Source organism: Conger conger, chromosome 7 (assembly GCF_963514075.1).
Source record: "Conger conger chromosome 7, fConCon1.1, whole genome shotgun sequence".
In the NCBI taxonomy this organism is placed as follows: Eukaryota; Metazoa; Chordata; class Actinopteri; order Anguilliformes; family Congridae; genus Conger; species Conger conger.
In genome coordinates, this window is record NC_083766.1 from 45,783,160 (window position 1) to 45,798,541 (window position 15,382).

The following is a 15,382-nucleotide window of genomic DNA, read 5'->3' on the forward strand; positions in this document are numbered from 1 at the left end:
AATTCAATTTCATTTTATTTATATGCTTTACAGTAGTGATCTTCATTCCTGGTCCTGGAGAGCCACATGGTATGCTGGATTTTGTTTTTACTTTTAATAGCAACCAATTCAGACCCAAGAAACCAGGTGAGGTGAGTTAACTGTGTAATCAACTGCTTTTAGTGATCAATTAAGTGCTGAGGAACAATGAAAGTCTGCACATGCTGCAGCTCTCCAGGACCACTGCTTTCCAGAGTAACAGAAGGGCAAACACCAGGCCTGAACCCCCAAATAGCAAGCACATTACTTAAAAACGACTCAGTGGTGAGAAAAAATCTCAGGAGGAACCCGGGGAGACCCCATCCTCTGTTGGTCGTCAGGGTGTAATGGTAAAGGACATAACACAAATGTGTACCTCTTCAACCTGACAGATGCCATGTGTTCAACTCCTCCATCTCCTCTGATCAGTACAAAATCACAGGATTAGTGTAGTATAATTGTTATTACTCAAGAGACTTGTAATTCACAGGTTGCAGTGAATTCCACTACTATATGCATTGCCCTGTACCCTGGGGCAAAGAACCTGAACTGCTTCGCTAAATATCTAGCTCTGTATATTGATTGTATGTGAAAGTTTAAACTGTATTAGTACTCTGAATGTGAATGTCTGCTAAATCAATTGCTCTTAAGAAAGTTAAGCATTTAAAAAATCTAAATAATAATAATAAAATAACAATCTTCTGGCAATAAAGTTTTTTTGTTGTTGCCCTGACACCAGTCTTCTCCCCTAATTTACCAGAGTGTAGGGTAACTGTTGTGCTGAGTCACTCTGACTGTTTTTAGAGTTGGGTTGTGTAGGATGTAATAAAAACCTGAAAGATGCACAAGCTTGAGCTTGGTATTAAAGAAAGTGTGCTACTTTAACTTGCTTTTTAACTTTGGCTTTGGTTTTAGAGGACTGTAATCTTTCCAACGTACATGAGCAACAAAGGAAGTAATTTTTCAAGGGGGGGAGGAATTAATGATATGTGGATGAAAATGAAGGTGAAGGTGGGAGCCTCCCTTAATGACATCAAAAAGATTCTGTGATACAAGTAAATTATTAAAAGGCACCTAAAGAGCTGACTGGTGTGTGCTGAATTCTCATTGGGGACTTTGATATGGGAGAGGAGAGGAGAGAGGTGCGCACGCAATGATAAAAAAAGGAGTGGAGACTTCAAGAGGCCACAGGCTGCATCAGGTTTGTGTGCCGAGAGGACGTTTCCAGGTTGCGAGATGATAAAGTCCCCAGTAAAGCAGGACTGTCGTTCTGACCCAGAGTGCAATTGATGAAGTGAGATGTGTACCTGCCACTGTGGCCTGTGCTGGCTGATGTGTGCTCCACAGGTTCTTACACTCTCAGAAAGGCATGGGCCCGTTTTCCGCTTTCATTGGTATACCTCAGTTTGAAAACATCACGGTTCTAAAACCAGTAAAATTTCCTGTCATACCGTTTTGATGGTATGAGCTGTTAAAATGAGTATTCACAAAGACATATCTCGAATTTGCAATGTAAGGCCTGAATTACACCGGAAGTGTTGTGTTCGTGTTGCATTCGCAGTCCCTGGCTCGCTTCCTTTTGGCGCCCCTGCTAGTGGATTATAGTTGTTACACAGGCTGCATAGTGTGTGCAACGAGTCATAGACAAATTACCAATTTTTTTTTTGTTCTCCATGCCTGGCTTGCTGCTCTCACAGATAAATACTCAGTGATCAATTCATTAGGTAGGCATGTTCTCCAGCTTGTTAATGCTAATATTTAATCAGCCAATCATGTGGCAGCAAATAAATGTATAAAAGCATGCAGACATGGTCAAGAGGTTCAGCTGTTGTTCAGGCCAAATGTCAGAAGAAGGAAAAAATGTGATCTTTGGCTGGTGAATGATTGTTGGTACCAGACTGGGTGGATTGAGTATCTCAAAAACTGCTGATCTCCTATATTGGTATGCACAACAGTCATTTTGCAGAGAATGGTGCAAAAAACAAACAAAAAAATCCAGTGAGCAGCAGTCCTGCAGGCAAAACCGCATTGTTAATGAAAGACAGAGGAGAAGGGCCAGACTGGTTGAAGCTGACATGAAGCTGACACTAACGCAAATAACCATGCATTTCAGCCGTGATATGTAGAAGAGCATCTCTGAACACACAATGCATCAAACCTGTTAAGTAGATAGGCTACAGCAGCAGAAGACCTAAGAAGCCAAAAAAAATAAGTCCAATAAATACCTAATAAAGTGCTCTGTCAGAAATGATATGCAGTTGAGATTTTCTATCAAAACAATGGCAGTTAATGTACTTGACAGGAATATGGTGCCTCCCTGCAGTACTGGTACTTAAGGACTACATTTCCCAGCAGGCCACTGAACAGTATCAAATATTAATCACACAGTATAGGTGCACTGCAGCAATTTCACTGTGGCGGAGATGACGAGTGGAGACATTGCACCTCAAGCTGAGAAATTGGATGGAAACCAGAGGCTGGAGACTACTAATCGGACATGAACCAAAATAGTATCTACTGTTTGAAGAAGGAATTCATGTTGCGCATTTAGTTCAGTAAGGATATGCATCTAGGTTCTTGCAATATAAGTTTTTGGTTGTCTGAGAGTTTTAACTTCTGTTAATTGGTGTGGAATCTTACCATCTGCACAGTTTCAAAAGTGGCTCCTGAAAATAAGGTTTAAAATTGTTCTCTTTCTCCCGCTCTCTGTCTCGCTCTTTGTCTCTCTCAGTAGAAATCAGGAGATTAAAAAGTTCCTTTCTGCACTGTATAAAAGGTGTTTTGTTTTTTTTCAACGGTGTAGGAAGGCTGTAACTGATTTTGTAGTTGATGTGAAAGTTCTTTCATATTTTCACCCCTCCCACTAGATATTTTGATATTTCACCAGGCATGCAAATGTTGTATTTTTTTTAGTTAATGAATTCATTCATTGGTTTCCATATGCATTGGTTTAAAAATATACTTTTTGGGAAAATTTTAATTTATGTTTGCAAATTCAATAGCAGAAATCCTCAATATATTTTGTCATTTGGAAATTTTAAAAAGGCAAATTGAAGCTATTGAATTTGTCAACAGAAATCAAACAGATTGTTTTGTGTTTCATTATTTTTTATTTATTCTGTGACTCTCAGTTCTTGCATGTTACATGCAGTCTTCCTTTGTGGTGTGTTTTTTCCCGTGAATTGTGTTTTATTTTCTACCCGTGTTTGTCTGTGTTTGTGATCCACAGGTCCTCCTTTGCATTGTTCATCTGCCTCCTCTAGCCCTGTTGAGCAAGGCCCCTCCCCTCCCCCTTCCTTTGAAGCCAATGAGAGCCAGGGACAGTTGCTAGGTAACTGTGTCACTCAGCCAGCCCAGGAGTCTGAGTCTGAAGAGGAGTTTGCCCCCAATTCATTTTTAGTTAAAGCAGGCTCTGGGACCCTCTATTCTCCTGCCCCCGTGGCTGCTGACGGTGAGTTGGGTTCTTGAAACTCTTGTGTGCTAGCTGGAGGGCTGCAATGTTCCCCCAGTGGTCCTGTTGTGTTGCTCACAGAATGTGTCATACTGTTTGCAGTCAGTTTCAGAGGGGGGCCGTTTGAGGTGAGGCAGATGGGTCTCGAGTTGTCCTGTTAGCATTTTAAAGTTGTTCCCTCGGTTGCAATGAACATTTTTACAAGGAGCTCTCCTGAGGCCAGTTTTGGGGGTAGAGTATTTTTACCAGGAACGAGGACAGCTGCAACACTCCCATGACTGATTTTTTACAGGGTGTTTTGTACATGGATACGAAAGCCAGGCAAAATCGCTCTGGTTCATGTAGATCAGCTGTTCAGTGAACATTGTCTCAGGGAAGACCTCAAGGAAAGAAGAAATACAATTTACAAATCAACCTTCATTTGTGCATTCTTTTCCTAGCAAATATTGCACTATTATTATTCGGTTTTTTTATGGTTACATATGAGTACCTGAGGGAAACCATCATCATAGTGCTTTGTCATGTGAACGTCATTCAGATAAGGTGGGAGGACCACCAGCTCAAAGAAAATTATTGATACATTTTTTTTTTCTAAATGGCAGAAACGGGAAAAAAATTCTCAGGTCAACCACTACTATAAAGTGATGTGGCAGGATAGAGTGTGTCATTGTGGTCCTCATAATCTTTGCATACCATTCTTTTTGTCCTGGGAATAAGGGGGGGTTTGGATTCGACTGAACCTCAACACTTTTGAGTGAGGGCAGAATACAGTTAGGATTTCTCCAGGCATGGCTATTTGGCTAGAGGCATTTTTGCATTTGATCATCCCTGGCGTTCCGTTCACTAAACCCAAATCTGGCATTGCCCCGGGTTCTCGGATCAGGAATCAGAACCTGGCAGACTTGCTGTGAGATGGCTGTCAGGGTAAATGTTACCCTTTGCCAAATTGGACCCTTCTGTAGGAGGAACTTGGAAGTGTTTATTTGCTTGATAGCGGTGGAGCCTGTCACCACAAGGCTAAGTGCTTTGGTTCTTCTCTGGCTGTGGACATGCTGCGCTCACATTTACTGTTCTTTGACTGTTACTGTTATGTTTTAATTTTCTATGACCCAAAGTGAGAATGACAATGTGTTTGCTAATCTGGCTGTCCAAGTTTCATTGAATAATTTCCCATTGTCCTGGCAGAGGCTAGTTTGTTTAGTTTGACAGATTTCTCGCTAATGAACTAAAAAGTGGAATAGAAGAGGAGCTGTAAGCCCACTTCAGTGGAATGTTACTGTAACAAGAGTGACCTGTAGTTATTCTGTCACTTCTATAATAATAATAATAATAATAATAATTAATTCAAAAAATACATTTCCCTTAGCAAATGTATTTTTTGTATTATACAGTATATATATATATATATATATATATATATATATATATATATATATATATATATATATATACACACACATATACAGTGGGGTCTAAAAGTCTAGACCACAAGTGAAAATATAATTCAAATACAAACCTTTTTATTAAAAAGTATAATATCAGCATAACAATTTGAGTGAGAAGTGAAAAATTGAAAAATGTACATGAATATCATAATTTATTATGATAATATCATAACTGCTTTAATGGCAACATGCAATCAAGCTGGCTGTGCAAAACCCGATGATCCATGTTATCTCACCATGATATGACAATGTTCCAAAGAGCATCTTGTGATCTTACTGAATGCTTTGCTTTTGTCAGTTTTCTAGTGTCCCCATAAATGTTCCATGGGGTTGAGGTCAGGTGATTGTGATTGTAGATTGTGCAGCACTTCTTGCTCTTCGTTGGTCTTCAAGTAGTTCTTCAAAACTGGCATGTATCTGGGACCTGGATCAGTTTGCTTTGTATAGATAGCTGAACACCCATGTGTTGAAAATGGAAGTACTCTGCCGGTGGGCTCTTGAGCAAGGCATTTAGGCCAAAAACTGCTCCTGGGGTTTTACCCTTGTTATATCTCTCACTCTCCCCACTTGCAACTGTTCTCTCTGGCATTTCTCCCTGTCCTTGTAAAAGATGGACATGCAGTGGTATATTGTAATTATTGTAATTATATTGTAACTGACATGCAGTGGAGGGTTGCAACCCTTGTAGCTGTGATAAAATGACAATATGCCACTGCCTGGATTGAGTTATTGCTTTTGTAAAATGGTTCAGAAATATGAAGATTGTTGAAGTAAGTTGTATCAGCATGGCGAGATCAAAATAGCTCTCTGAGGCCTTCAGAAATAAGGTTGTAGATGTGTATGAGCCTGGGAAGGGATTCAAAAAATTTTCTGACAATTAGAAATCAGTCATTCCACTGTCCGGAAAATAATTGAAAGAACATTTAAACAACTACCAACATGGTTAAACAATGTTTAAAGTCAGGCTGTCCTAGCAAGTTCCACCCAAGATCAGACCGCAAGATGCTTAAGGAAGTCTCCAACAATCCTAAAATGTCATCACGAGACCCACAGTTGATGTCAAAGTACATGCATCTACCATCAGGGTCTGCACAAGTTTTCATGGGAGGTGTGCACGGAGGAATTTGGGTTTTGTTAAAAATTTTTAAAAAGAAGTAAAAAAAAGTCTAATAAATACCTAATAAAGTGCAGTGCAATTACAAGCTTATCCTGCCTTCGCTCCTGGTAATTAGGAGGCCGTTTCGTTTGAAAAAATGGTGCATTGTATGCAAAGACAATCATGTAAATAATTGATCTGCTTCTTTCGTGTCCACAGCTTTGTAAAGGAGGGGTTGCGGGAGTGACTATTGCAGAGTGAAATTAAGTTCATGTTGTGTTATCATCCAGCATAATAACCCTGCTTTCAATTGGTGTTGGATTCAATTGGCTAAATTTCAGTTTCCTACCGGAAAGGTCCACATGAAAGTTATGTTGCATGATCAATTCGGAGAGATCTGGATTCTAGATGCAGCACGAATTGGCCAAGTTATGACGTACTCCCTGCTGAAAACCAAGTTCAAGCTATGTTTTGAAACAGCTGGTAGCTGAGAATTTCGATGTGCTCATAGCTGGATTTTACAGCTCTTGCCAACATTGTTGAATAAATATCATACTGCAGCATTCATTTAGCAGTAGTACCCCCAGAAATAGACAAAAATTGCTTGCTATAACTAGCTAGTCGATTGCTAGCCTACAATGTAAACAGTCCAACAGGAACTGACGCACAGCCGCACAGCCGCACAAAACCTTTCTTTCAACTGAACAACCGCAAATCATGTGAATGTGGGCGAGACAGATGGCCGAGTTGTGATGTTTTCCCGAGAAAATTAGTGACCTGACAAGTGAAAGTAAGGTAAGGCATTATGTGGACCTTTCTGGTGGGGAACTTGTGTAGACATGATGTGAAAGGTGGTTAGAACCCAAGGACGTTTTAGTTACATGGTTAATCGTTTTTGAAAAATTCTGTCATATCCCTAATGTGACATGACATGGCATTTGGCAGACACTCTTATCCAGAGCGACGTACAGTTGATTACACTAAGCAGGAGACAATCCTCCCCTGGAACAATGCAGGGTTAAGGGTCTTGCTCAAGGGCCCAACGGCTGTGCGGCTCTTATTGTGGTTAGATCGGAGATTGAACCACCAACCTTGCGGGTCCCAGTCATGTACCTTAACCACTACGCTACAGACCGCCGACATGTGCATGTATGTAATACATGTCGAATCACTAGTCAAAAGTATTTCTACTGCAGTATTGCTTTTTGAGCACCTTTGGCATGGGTCATGTTATTCTATGGTATATTTGACTGGTCAGGAATTGGTCATTTTTGTTTCACTAGAGATGTACAACCACTTTCACGTGCACAATTTTCCCCTATACACAAACCCAGCTAATGCCCGCAAAAAACACTGCTCATCTTAATGGGCCTTTCACCTCTATATCTGATGATATGTAAATACGCAGTGCATTATGCAAATTGAACTTACAGTTAGTTCCTGCTCAGTTATTTTATATTGTTTTCTCCACTGTTAGCACAAGAGCTGACAACACAAGGGTCCAATTTAAATTATAGACAGAAAGTATCCCATTTGCTTGGCTTGGAGTTCAGGCACTCAGGCACATTTTGCGTATTTATAAAAGCTGCTTTTCCTGCCTTTTCTTCATGTGGCAAATTGGCAGCTTTGTTTCCATTCACTCTGTTTCATCTCCGTCATTATTGCAAGGTTGTGTACTCAACAAAAACAGTTGTTTCAAAACCGGTGAGTAAACTCTTCAAATCAAAAGAACATGCGTATCTGAAGCCTTTAATCATAATGGCATTGCTCAGTTACTTAATGTCTTTGCATCAATTTGTTGACAAAGAAATGTGTTTTTGTACATATTGGATTAGCTATATTGTTGATTCACCATGTATATTACTATAAATTCTAAATGTAGTGGCATTCATATCAACCCAAATTATGTGTGTGTGCATGTGTGTGCACATGTGTGTGTGTGTTTGTGTGGTATCAAAATGTCTCACTTTGACAATGAAAGACTTGAAGCAATCTATTGAATTTCAGTTTAGTTTGGTGAATCCTTAAGGGTTCTGAAGAAGGCAATTGTATGCAGCAGCTTTGCAGACTGTACAAAATCATTCTCTGAGCACCTGCCTTTGGGATATTGATAGACCAAAAATAATAGCCATGCCAGGCATTTGTTACTCCAGATTGGGGCGTAAAATATTTGCAAGTGAGGGAGTGATATTTGCTCAAGGGTATGTGTGGCGCAGCCCGCCTTAACAAAACCCAGTACATTTTCAAATCCAAATTCTCGGGGTACATATACATATCTTGTTTATCCACTATTGAAGGGATGGTGGTGAATTCACTATTGGAGAGATGGTGGCGAGGACCTGTGTCTCTCTCTCTCTCTCTCTCTCTCTCTCTCTCTCTCTCTCTCTCTCTCTCTCTCTCTCTCTCTCTCTCTCTCTCTCTCTCTCTCTCTCTCTCTCTCTCTCTCTCTCTCTCTCTCTCTCTCTCTCTCTCTCTCTCCCCCCCCCCACCAGGGGGGCTAATGAGGCTGGCAATGCCCTTAGAGAGTGCTCACTGAACCCTGCTCAGCATGTGGCAGCATGTGTTTCTATGTGGCCCCTGGCTTTCTTGTGGGGTCTGCCCCCGTAAAGCCTCTTACCGGGAGTCCGCCTGTGGGGGGGCCAGCTTCCCTACCATGGCAGGGATATTACAAACACAGTGTTCCTCTTTTCTTATTGCCTCTTTTCAAGAGGAGCAGCATGGGTCCCCGGTGCTGTTTTCTCCTATTGCTATATTCTCAGCTAAAGGGCCAGCGGGCCGCCCATGATGACACACCGCCCTGTGGTGGTGGGTTGTCTAAAGCAGCTGGTATAGCTGGTAGCGGGTTGGTAGCGGGTTGACCAGTTCAGACCAGCTCCCAGCTTGACATGATTTGACCAACTCAAGCTATGTTTTGAAACAGCACAGACAAGCTACCAGCACTACCTGGTTGGCCAGTAGCTGGTTGACCAGTTCATACCCAGCTCGGTGACTAGATTGACCAGCTCCATTTTCAAGATGGTCAAACTGGCATAGCTGGATTTTAGAGCAAGGCTGACAAAGTGATTCTCACAAAGCATTATGAACCGTTTGGCTTATTTATATGGTTGTGGTTTGCCAACTCACAACTGGCTCCTGTGTTTTTCTTGGTGCTTGTTGGCTGATGTTTTGCCATCCTGACCCTCTGCCAAATAAATGTTTGAAACCACAACCAGCACCAAGCGATTCAGGGGCACAATTTTTTCCTCGCTTTTTTTTCCTAGGGCTGAGCTGGCTTTTTTTCTGTGAAGAAAAAGCACTAACAGGATACAACATATAACAGTGGTGGTGCTCTTCTTGTCTTTTCATTGAATTTGAAATAAAACAATGACTATGAAGAAGACTTTTAGCTTTAATTTGAGGGTTTTACATCCATGTTGGGTTGTAAGAAAAATGTGGATTGCACTGCAGTTTTAGATTCTGTTGCAGTGGGATTGGGATTGTTTTACTTGTTCGCCCGGCAGCCTGCGTGGGGCAACAGTTGGTCCGGCTGGCAGGTTCTTCCAATTAATTGCATGTTGAATCATCCGCATCATTGCTTTGATTGAGCGTCCAGAGATGGGACATATCCTCTTCACTGATGAGGTGTGGCTTTTCCAGCTTTGCTTGACCACCTGTTATTTTATTTTGTACCCTGACACTCATCACCTCTCGAGGCAGCCTTAAATGGGAAGAATTAATTTCATCACTCTCGTTGCTTGTAGAGTAACATACATTTTGTGGCTGTTATACTGTATGTAATTTCCCATACTAAATACGATAAATAAATAATGTGAATTGAAGAGATTCACTGTAAAAGACTGGGGGAGGTAAAGTAAAAGAAGGCGAAAGGCAGGAATACACCCTGGACAGGTCGCCAGTCCATAGCAGGGCACACACCATTCACTCACACACTCATACCTACGGGCAATTTAGACTCTCCAAACAGCCTAATCTGCATGTCTTTGGACTGTGGGAGGAAACCGGAGTATCCGGAGGAAACCCACGCAGACACGGGGAGAACATGCAAACTCCACACAGAGAGGCCCCGGCCGACGGGGATTCGAACCCAGGACCTCCTTGCTGTGAGGCGAAGACTGCAATATACTACTATATATTGGAATATAACAGCAACTGAACCATTTACAAATATGGCCAGGTATTTTTTTAATAATACATAGCTGTAAGATACATATATTTAGAATATATTACAGTATATCCATTTCCAAAAGTTAACGGCTCATCCTGCTTGCCCTACTTCCATGGCCCTTCTTAATCATCGCCCGACATCCAAGCGCACACATAGCCAATGACTCAGGAACATGAGCAACCATTGGAAAAACGCGCTGGTTCTGCATCCAAGATTATGAGAGCAGGGTTCTGGTTTTAACCAGTTCAGTCCAGGAATAGGCTGCTGTCAAAGCACAAGTAGAAAAATCTTTCTGCTTCCCACAGCATGGCCACCTCAAAACCACAATGACAGTTTTCTATGAAATCCCTTTTCTCCACGTCAACTGCATGGTTCAGAGATTTTGGTGAATAGCAACTGCGCTGGAGTGTCTTTCCAGGGTTTCCCGGGGAAAATCAAAACACTTATCCTTGGTTTCTGCCTTAGCTTTACTGTGTCAACAAAGCTGTTACCAGCACCATAGTCTAGATCAAGGACACCCACACATGGTCTGAACAGAGATCACACCGTGCTTTCAGCTAGTTTCAGATAAAAGATGACAACGAAGCTCAATTTTTATGCAGTTTCCCCATTGTCTGCATAACCCTGTGTATTCAGACAGTGGGGGAGACAGAGAGAGGAGGCTGAACGCCCTCAAGGATTTTGAAAACATTTCACACTGGTACTATCCTCGCTTTGCCCATTTCTTGTGAAAAACTACTCTACTTCCTCATTCAGTTGTTTTCCATTGTTTCTGCCTCATAGCTCAAGTCAATGACTGTCCTCACATAGGTAATATTCAGCAAATTACTAGTGTCAGCGTTCATTCAGATTTGATTAAATTCTGTTTAGAGAATATTTGTGTGATGGTGGTTAACGTGCCAGGGCCCATACTCTTAAGGCATCTTAGAGTGGGAGTGCTGTACTACAATTAGCAAAGCCTTTTATCTCATAATGGATGAGGTTGCAATGTGGACAGGGGAAACATAATCTGAGATCACCAATCCTACTGGATTTGGGACTGCTTTACTGTCAAGATACCGCTCTAGAAATTGTTAATGATATTTAAAAAATTGAAAAATCCCAGCAGGCCACAGACTGCAGGTTTTTGTGGTTTCCATTTAAGGCCTTGAGAACAAGGTTTGTGGATTATTTAGCCAATCAGTGGTTTCAATGGACCACTGGTGTTGAGAATACTGTGAGAGCCAGCAGCACTGCAGCCCTGGAGTTTGACACCTTTGCCCGAGAGGAAGACCAGGAACTTTTTGCCTGCTTTTGTAATGGCTTTCCTAACAGTGTCTGTCTGTAGCCTGGGGGAGTCAGCCTAACCATATTGAAGAGAACCTTATACTAATACTTTAGTGTTAGTGTGTGTTATATATTTACGGCTTCGGACTAATGGCAGCATGAGTGGTCGTAGGGTCGGGGTTGCTGTAAAGTGGCTGCGGATGTAACCATCTGTCTTCAATGTGCAAAGTAAGGCCAAATACAGCATGACTTGTATCTGGATTTTTGACCTTTTTAAATCGCTTAATGAGCGGCTTTAGAAATCCATGGCTTACTTACCAACATTGTGGGATTACTGGATTTTTCTCACTCCTGCCATAACTGTTCTGGGAGCTGAAAAGCATATTATTGAGGGATTTTTTATTTATTTTATTTTGTTCAGTTTTATGTGCATAACCATTTTTACAGAGACACTGCCACAAGATCTCAATAACTCTGTGCAGGTTGATTGGTGGAGAAATAGGCTTGCATCCAGAATGCTGTGAGGTTGAATCCTTGGAGTGTTGTCGTACATTTGAATTAGGAACCACTTTTATCAGTAAATAATTAAAATCTTAAGAATACAAAATTAATAGAACATGCCAGTCACCCCAACTAGGCTGTCTGAAGCCAGGACTTGAACATCTGGTCTATACCTCTGCGGCCGCATGACCTAGTGAGCTGTTCCACACACCGACAACTGAAGTGTGTTTAAAAAAATAATAAATCTTCGTAGAACCATCATTACATAATCTGCAAAAATGTTATCTGCTGAAGGTGAGACTGCAGAAGCTACGAAATGATTCGTGCTTTGACATTATTGTTTTCTCTGATATATTTTTTTACTGCATATTATTGAGCTAGTGGTACCTCCCTTTGTCTCTGTCTCCCCTGACTGAAAACAGTATAGGCGTCTTCCTTCAGCAAACTAGTAAACTCATCCTCACTTCTTTTGCGGCAGCCGATGCTTGTCAGAGGTCACTTTTGGTCTTGACGGGAACTGGGAAGGCTGCACGGTGTCTTTTGTACGGCTCGTGTTCATTGGATCTCCGGAACGGTTTGATTAAGGGGACAGATGATTCCGGTCCCTCGATAAGCCCCGTCTCGGCAGCCGTTTTCCGGGAATCAGTCATCTTACCACACCGAAACGGGGGAGAAGAACCCCTAGGAGGATAATAAGTGGGGGCCCGGTCCGGCGACGGCTCATACCGCTTACCTGCTTCCCTGGGATAATTGGCAATCTGCTGCAGTAGATATCGGCGCGGTAAAGGCGGCGGGACCATTAAGGGCGAGAGGGAGCCTCATCACTTCAGGCCGCCATTTGATTGATGAGCGCCTCGACGGGCGGGGAAATAGATGGATTCACTGCGCTGGTTGGGACTTTCGCGGGGCGGGGCCACGGCACGCCACACAGCTGAGGCTTCATCTCGCCAGGATGGGAGAGAGGGGTCATTTGCAGAACGGGGGAAATAAAAAACGAATGCAGGTCCTGTCCACACCAGTCCGAAAGACTCCTTGACAATCAGAACCTGAATAGTTACTGTACATACAAGGAAGCAAAACATGCTTGCATTGCCTTGCGTAAGCAACGTGGGGATTTACATTTTAACCAATCAGCGGTGTATTTGTTTAGTGGATTGCCTATCAATAGTTAATTAATGTGGCTTTAAAGGTACAATAGGTAAGATTTTTGTGTTAAAACATTGTTACAAGACCAAGTCCCTTCCTATCATTGAAAAAGGCTCAATGACATTTTGACTCACCCTCTGCCTGTGTTTATAGTTCTTAAGTTTGTGTTTCAAAATATACAGTTGACAGACCGATACTCTGTTCCAAAACATTGTATAGCTGTACAAGAATTCAAGCTGAAAATTGGTTATAATTGCCACTGCCGTAGGTAAGTCAGAAATGATCTATTGTACCTTTAAAGACAAGCTGAAATAAACATTCAATTTAGTAAATTCTTCATAACCATGTGAACACGCCTTGTAGTATATATTCCAAAGAAATTTAAAAATTGTAATACTTGGGTATTTTCACACCAAGCTATTTTCCATCCACTTCCTGGAAACATAAATTGTACATCATTGTGTACCAGTGGGGGTGTATGTCAATCAAAAGTATTTTTTCACACAGTGGCACACATCCTTATTTTACGTCATTCAAATCGACTCCCCGCCCTTCAAAAATTTCCATGAAAGATCAGTTTCACTCATGTATACGTCATTTCACGAAGCTGCTGCAAGCTATAAATTCCATTTTAGCTTGTGTTTGACATGCAGTCCACGGGTCTCTGACTGACCAGCTGGGGTTGCTACAGTAGATACAGTACAGTAGAGATGATACGTAGACCCATAACCAACAGAACCCTCCTATACCCTGGGAAACACAATTGCCAATTGCGCATTTCCTTATGCAGCTACTGTCCACAGTCAACACTGACGTGGTCCGGATTCGATTCGAGACCATGGCACTCTTCTATGCACCACAGCACGATGCCTTAAGCCAGCAGCCCAAATTGTTTCTATTTTACTGCTTGTATTTTTGGAAACTGTGAGTATATGCAGGGTCTTTAACAAACTGAAGATGGAAGCGGCAGCTGCTTCCGGATTTGATCAGTTAAGTTCTGTGTGGATAGGCCCTGACTCAAGTGTTGACCAGGCGTCTGACCCAAAATGTTTATCCTCCACCTCGTAGCGAAGCGAAGCGTCCTCGGATCGGACCTTTCTGCCCCGGTGCATCTTGGTACCGCAACAGAATGTTAATTGGCCTCTGTACATCGCCACGACCCTCCAGGCCTGTTGGAGGTCAGACTGGTGTGCTGAAGCCTTTACATATGGTGATGTTGTAGAACAGCCGTTCCCAAACTTTTTGAGCCCACAGCCCATTTAATGAGGCGATACATTTTCTGTCACCGACCCCTTCTTAAAATGTGACCTACCATATGCTCAAGTATAGAATTAATCTGTTTCTCAGGTAACTGTTTCTCAAAAACTGCTTGTGCACTGTACTGTAACACTGTGTGTTCAGTGTATGTAACGAGTACAGTATTTAATTTCACTGGTATGCATATCTATGGAAAAAGGGTTGAACAATGCCAAATAGTGTACTGCAAGTGTTCCCATTTATCTCTTGACCCAATTAAAAGCCTTCTTGCTACCACTGTTGGTCTACAATTGGGGGATCGCCGCCATCAAGAACAGAGAGCACACAAATCTGGCAAACAAATCTTTATTGACCAAAAACATGACATTTAATCAATTTCAGATTAAAAGATGCAGGTTGTTGGATTTACAAGATTGTCGACCTGGGTGCATATGAGTCATCATCAATTCATTCACATCAAAGAACCTGCCCAGGTGATCAAATCAAAACAATGAATTGGAGGTTTAATAGATTATTAAAGATTTATGAGCAGCAACAATTAATTATATTTATAAGTTCATAAATTGATATTTATGTTAAATAGTTCTCTTGCTCCTGAGGCTAATGAAGCAGAATCATTGGATTTCACATCTGTGTGGTGCATGCACAACAATCCTAAACTTTAAGGTACAATTCCTGTTTTGTGTGGGATGGACTTTTGGTTTTCTCCCAGTGCTTTGATACTGTGCGTATAATATTCTGTGCCTGCTTGAGGGAACACTGTCGGCTGTCGGTCGATAGAGATCTGGGTCAAATATTTCAACTTTATTAAGTATTTCAAATACATATTTGACCCAGGTCTAGGTTGTTAAATTTAACAGATTGTCCCATCACTCTGGGTGACAGAATCTGAGTGCCTGTGTGTCATGCTAGACTGGGTGAAATACAAAGCTCCATATTCCTGGAGTTTGTTAATCAGATTCACTGTTGGCAACTGACTCTTTTTTCAGCTTTCAAATATTGCACCTCTGACACCCCCATCTCAGGAAATGGTACCC

At 41.7% G+C, this 15,382-nt stretch overlaps 1 protein-coding gene across 8 annotated transcripts in view; it reads left to right on the plus strand.

Annotated features, from left to right (window-relative positions):
- The window catches only part of LOC133132631 (teneurin-4-like), a 208,475-nt gene that overhangs the window by 41,924 nt on the left and 151,169 nt on the right, over nt 1-15,382 (plus strand). For 5 of the 8 annotated variants that reach the window (XM_061248181.1, XM_061248183.1, XM_061248185.1 and 2 more), the window contains exon 3: nt 3,248-3,469. The exons of the other annotated variants lie outside the window; for them this stretch is intronic. In XM_061248181.1, the coding sequence (XP_061104165.1) occupies nt 3,248-3,469 (222 nt within the window). The remainder of the gene's footprint in view (nt 1-3,247; nt 3,470-15,382) is intronic. 8 annotated transcript variants of the gene reach the window in all.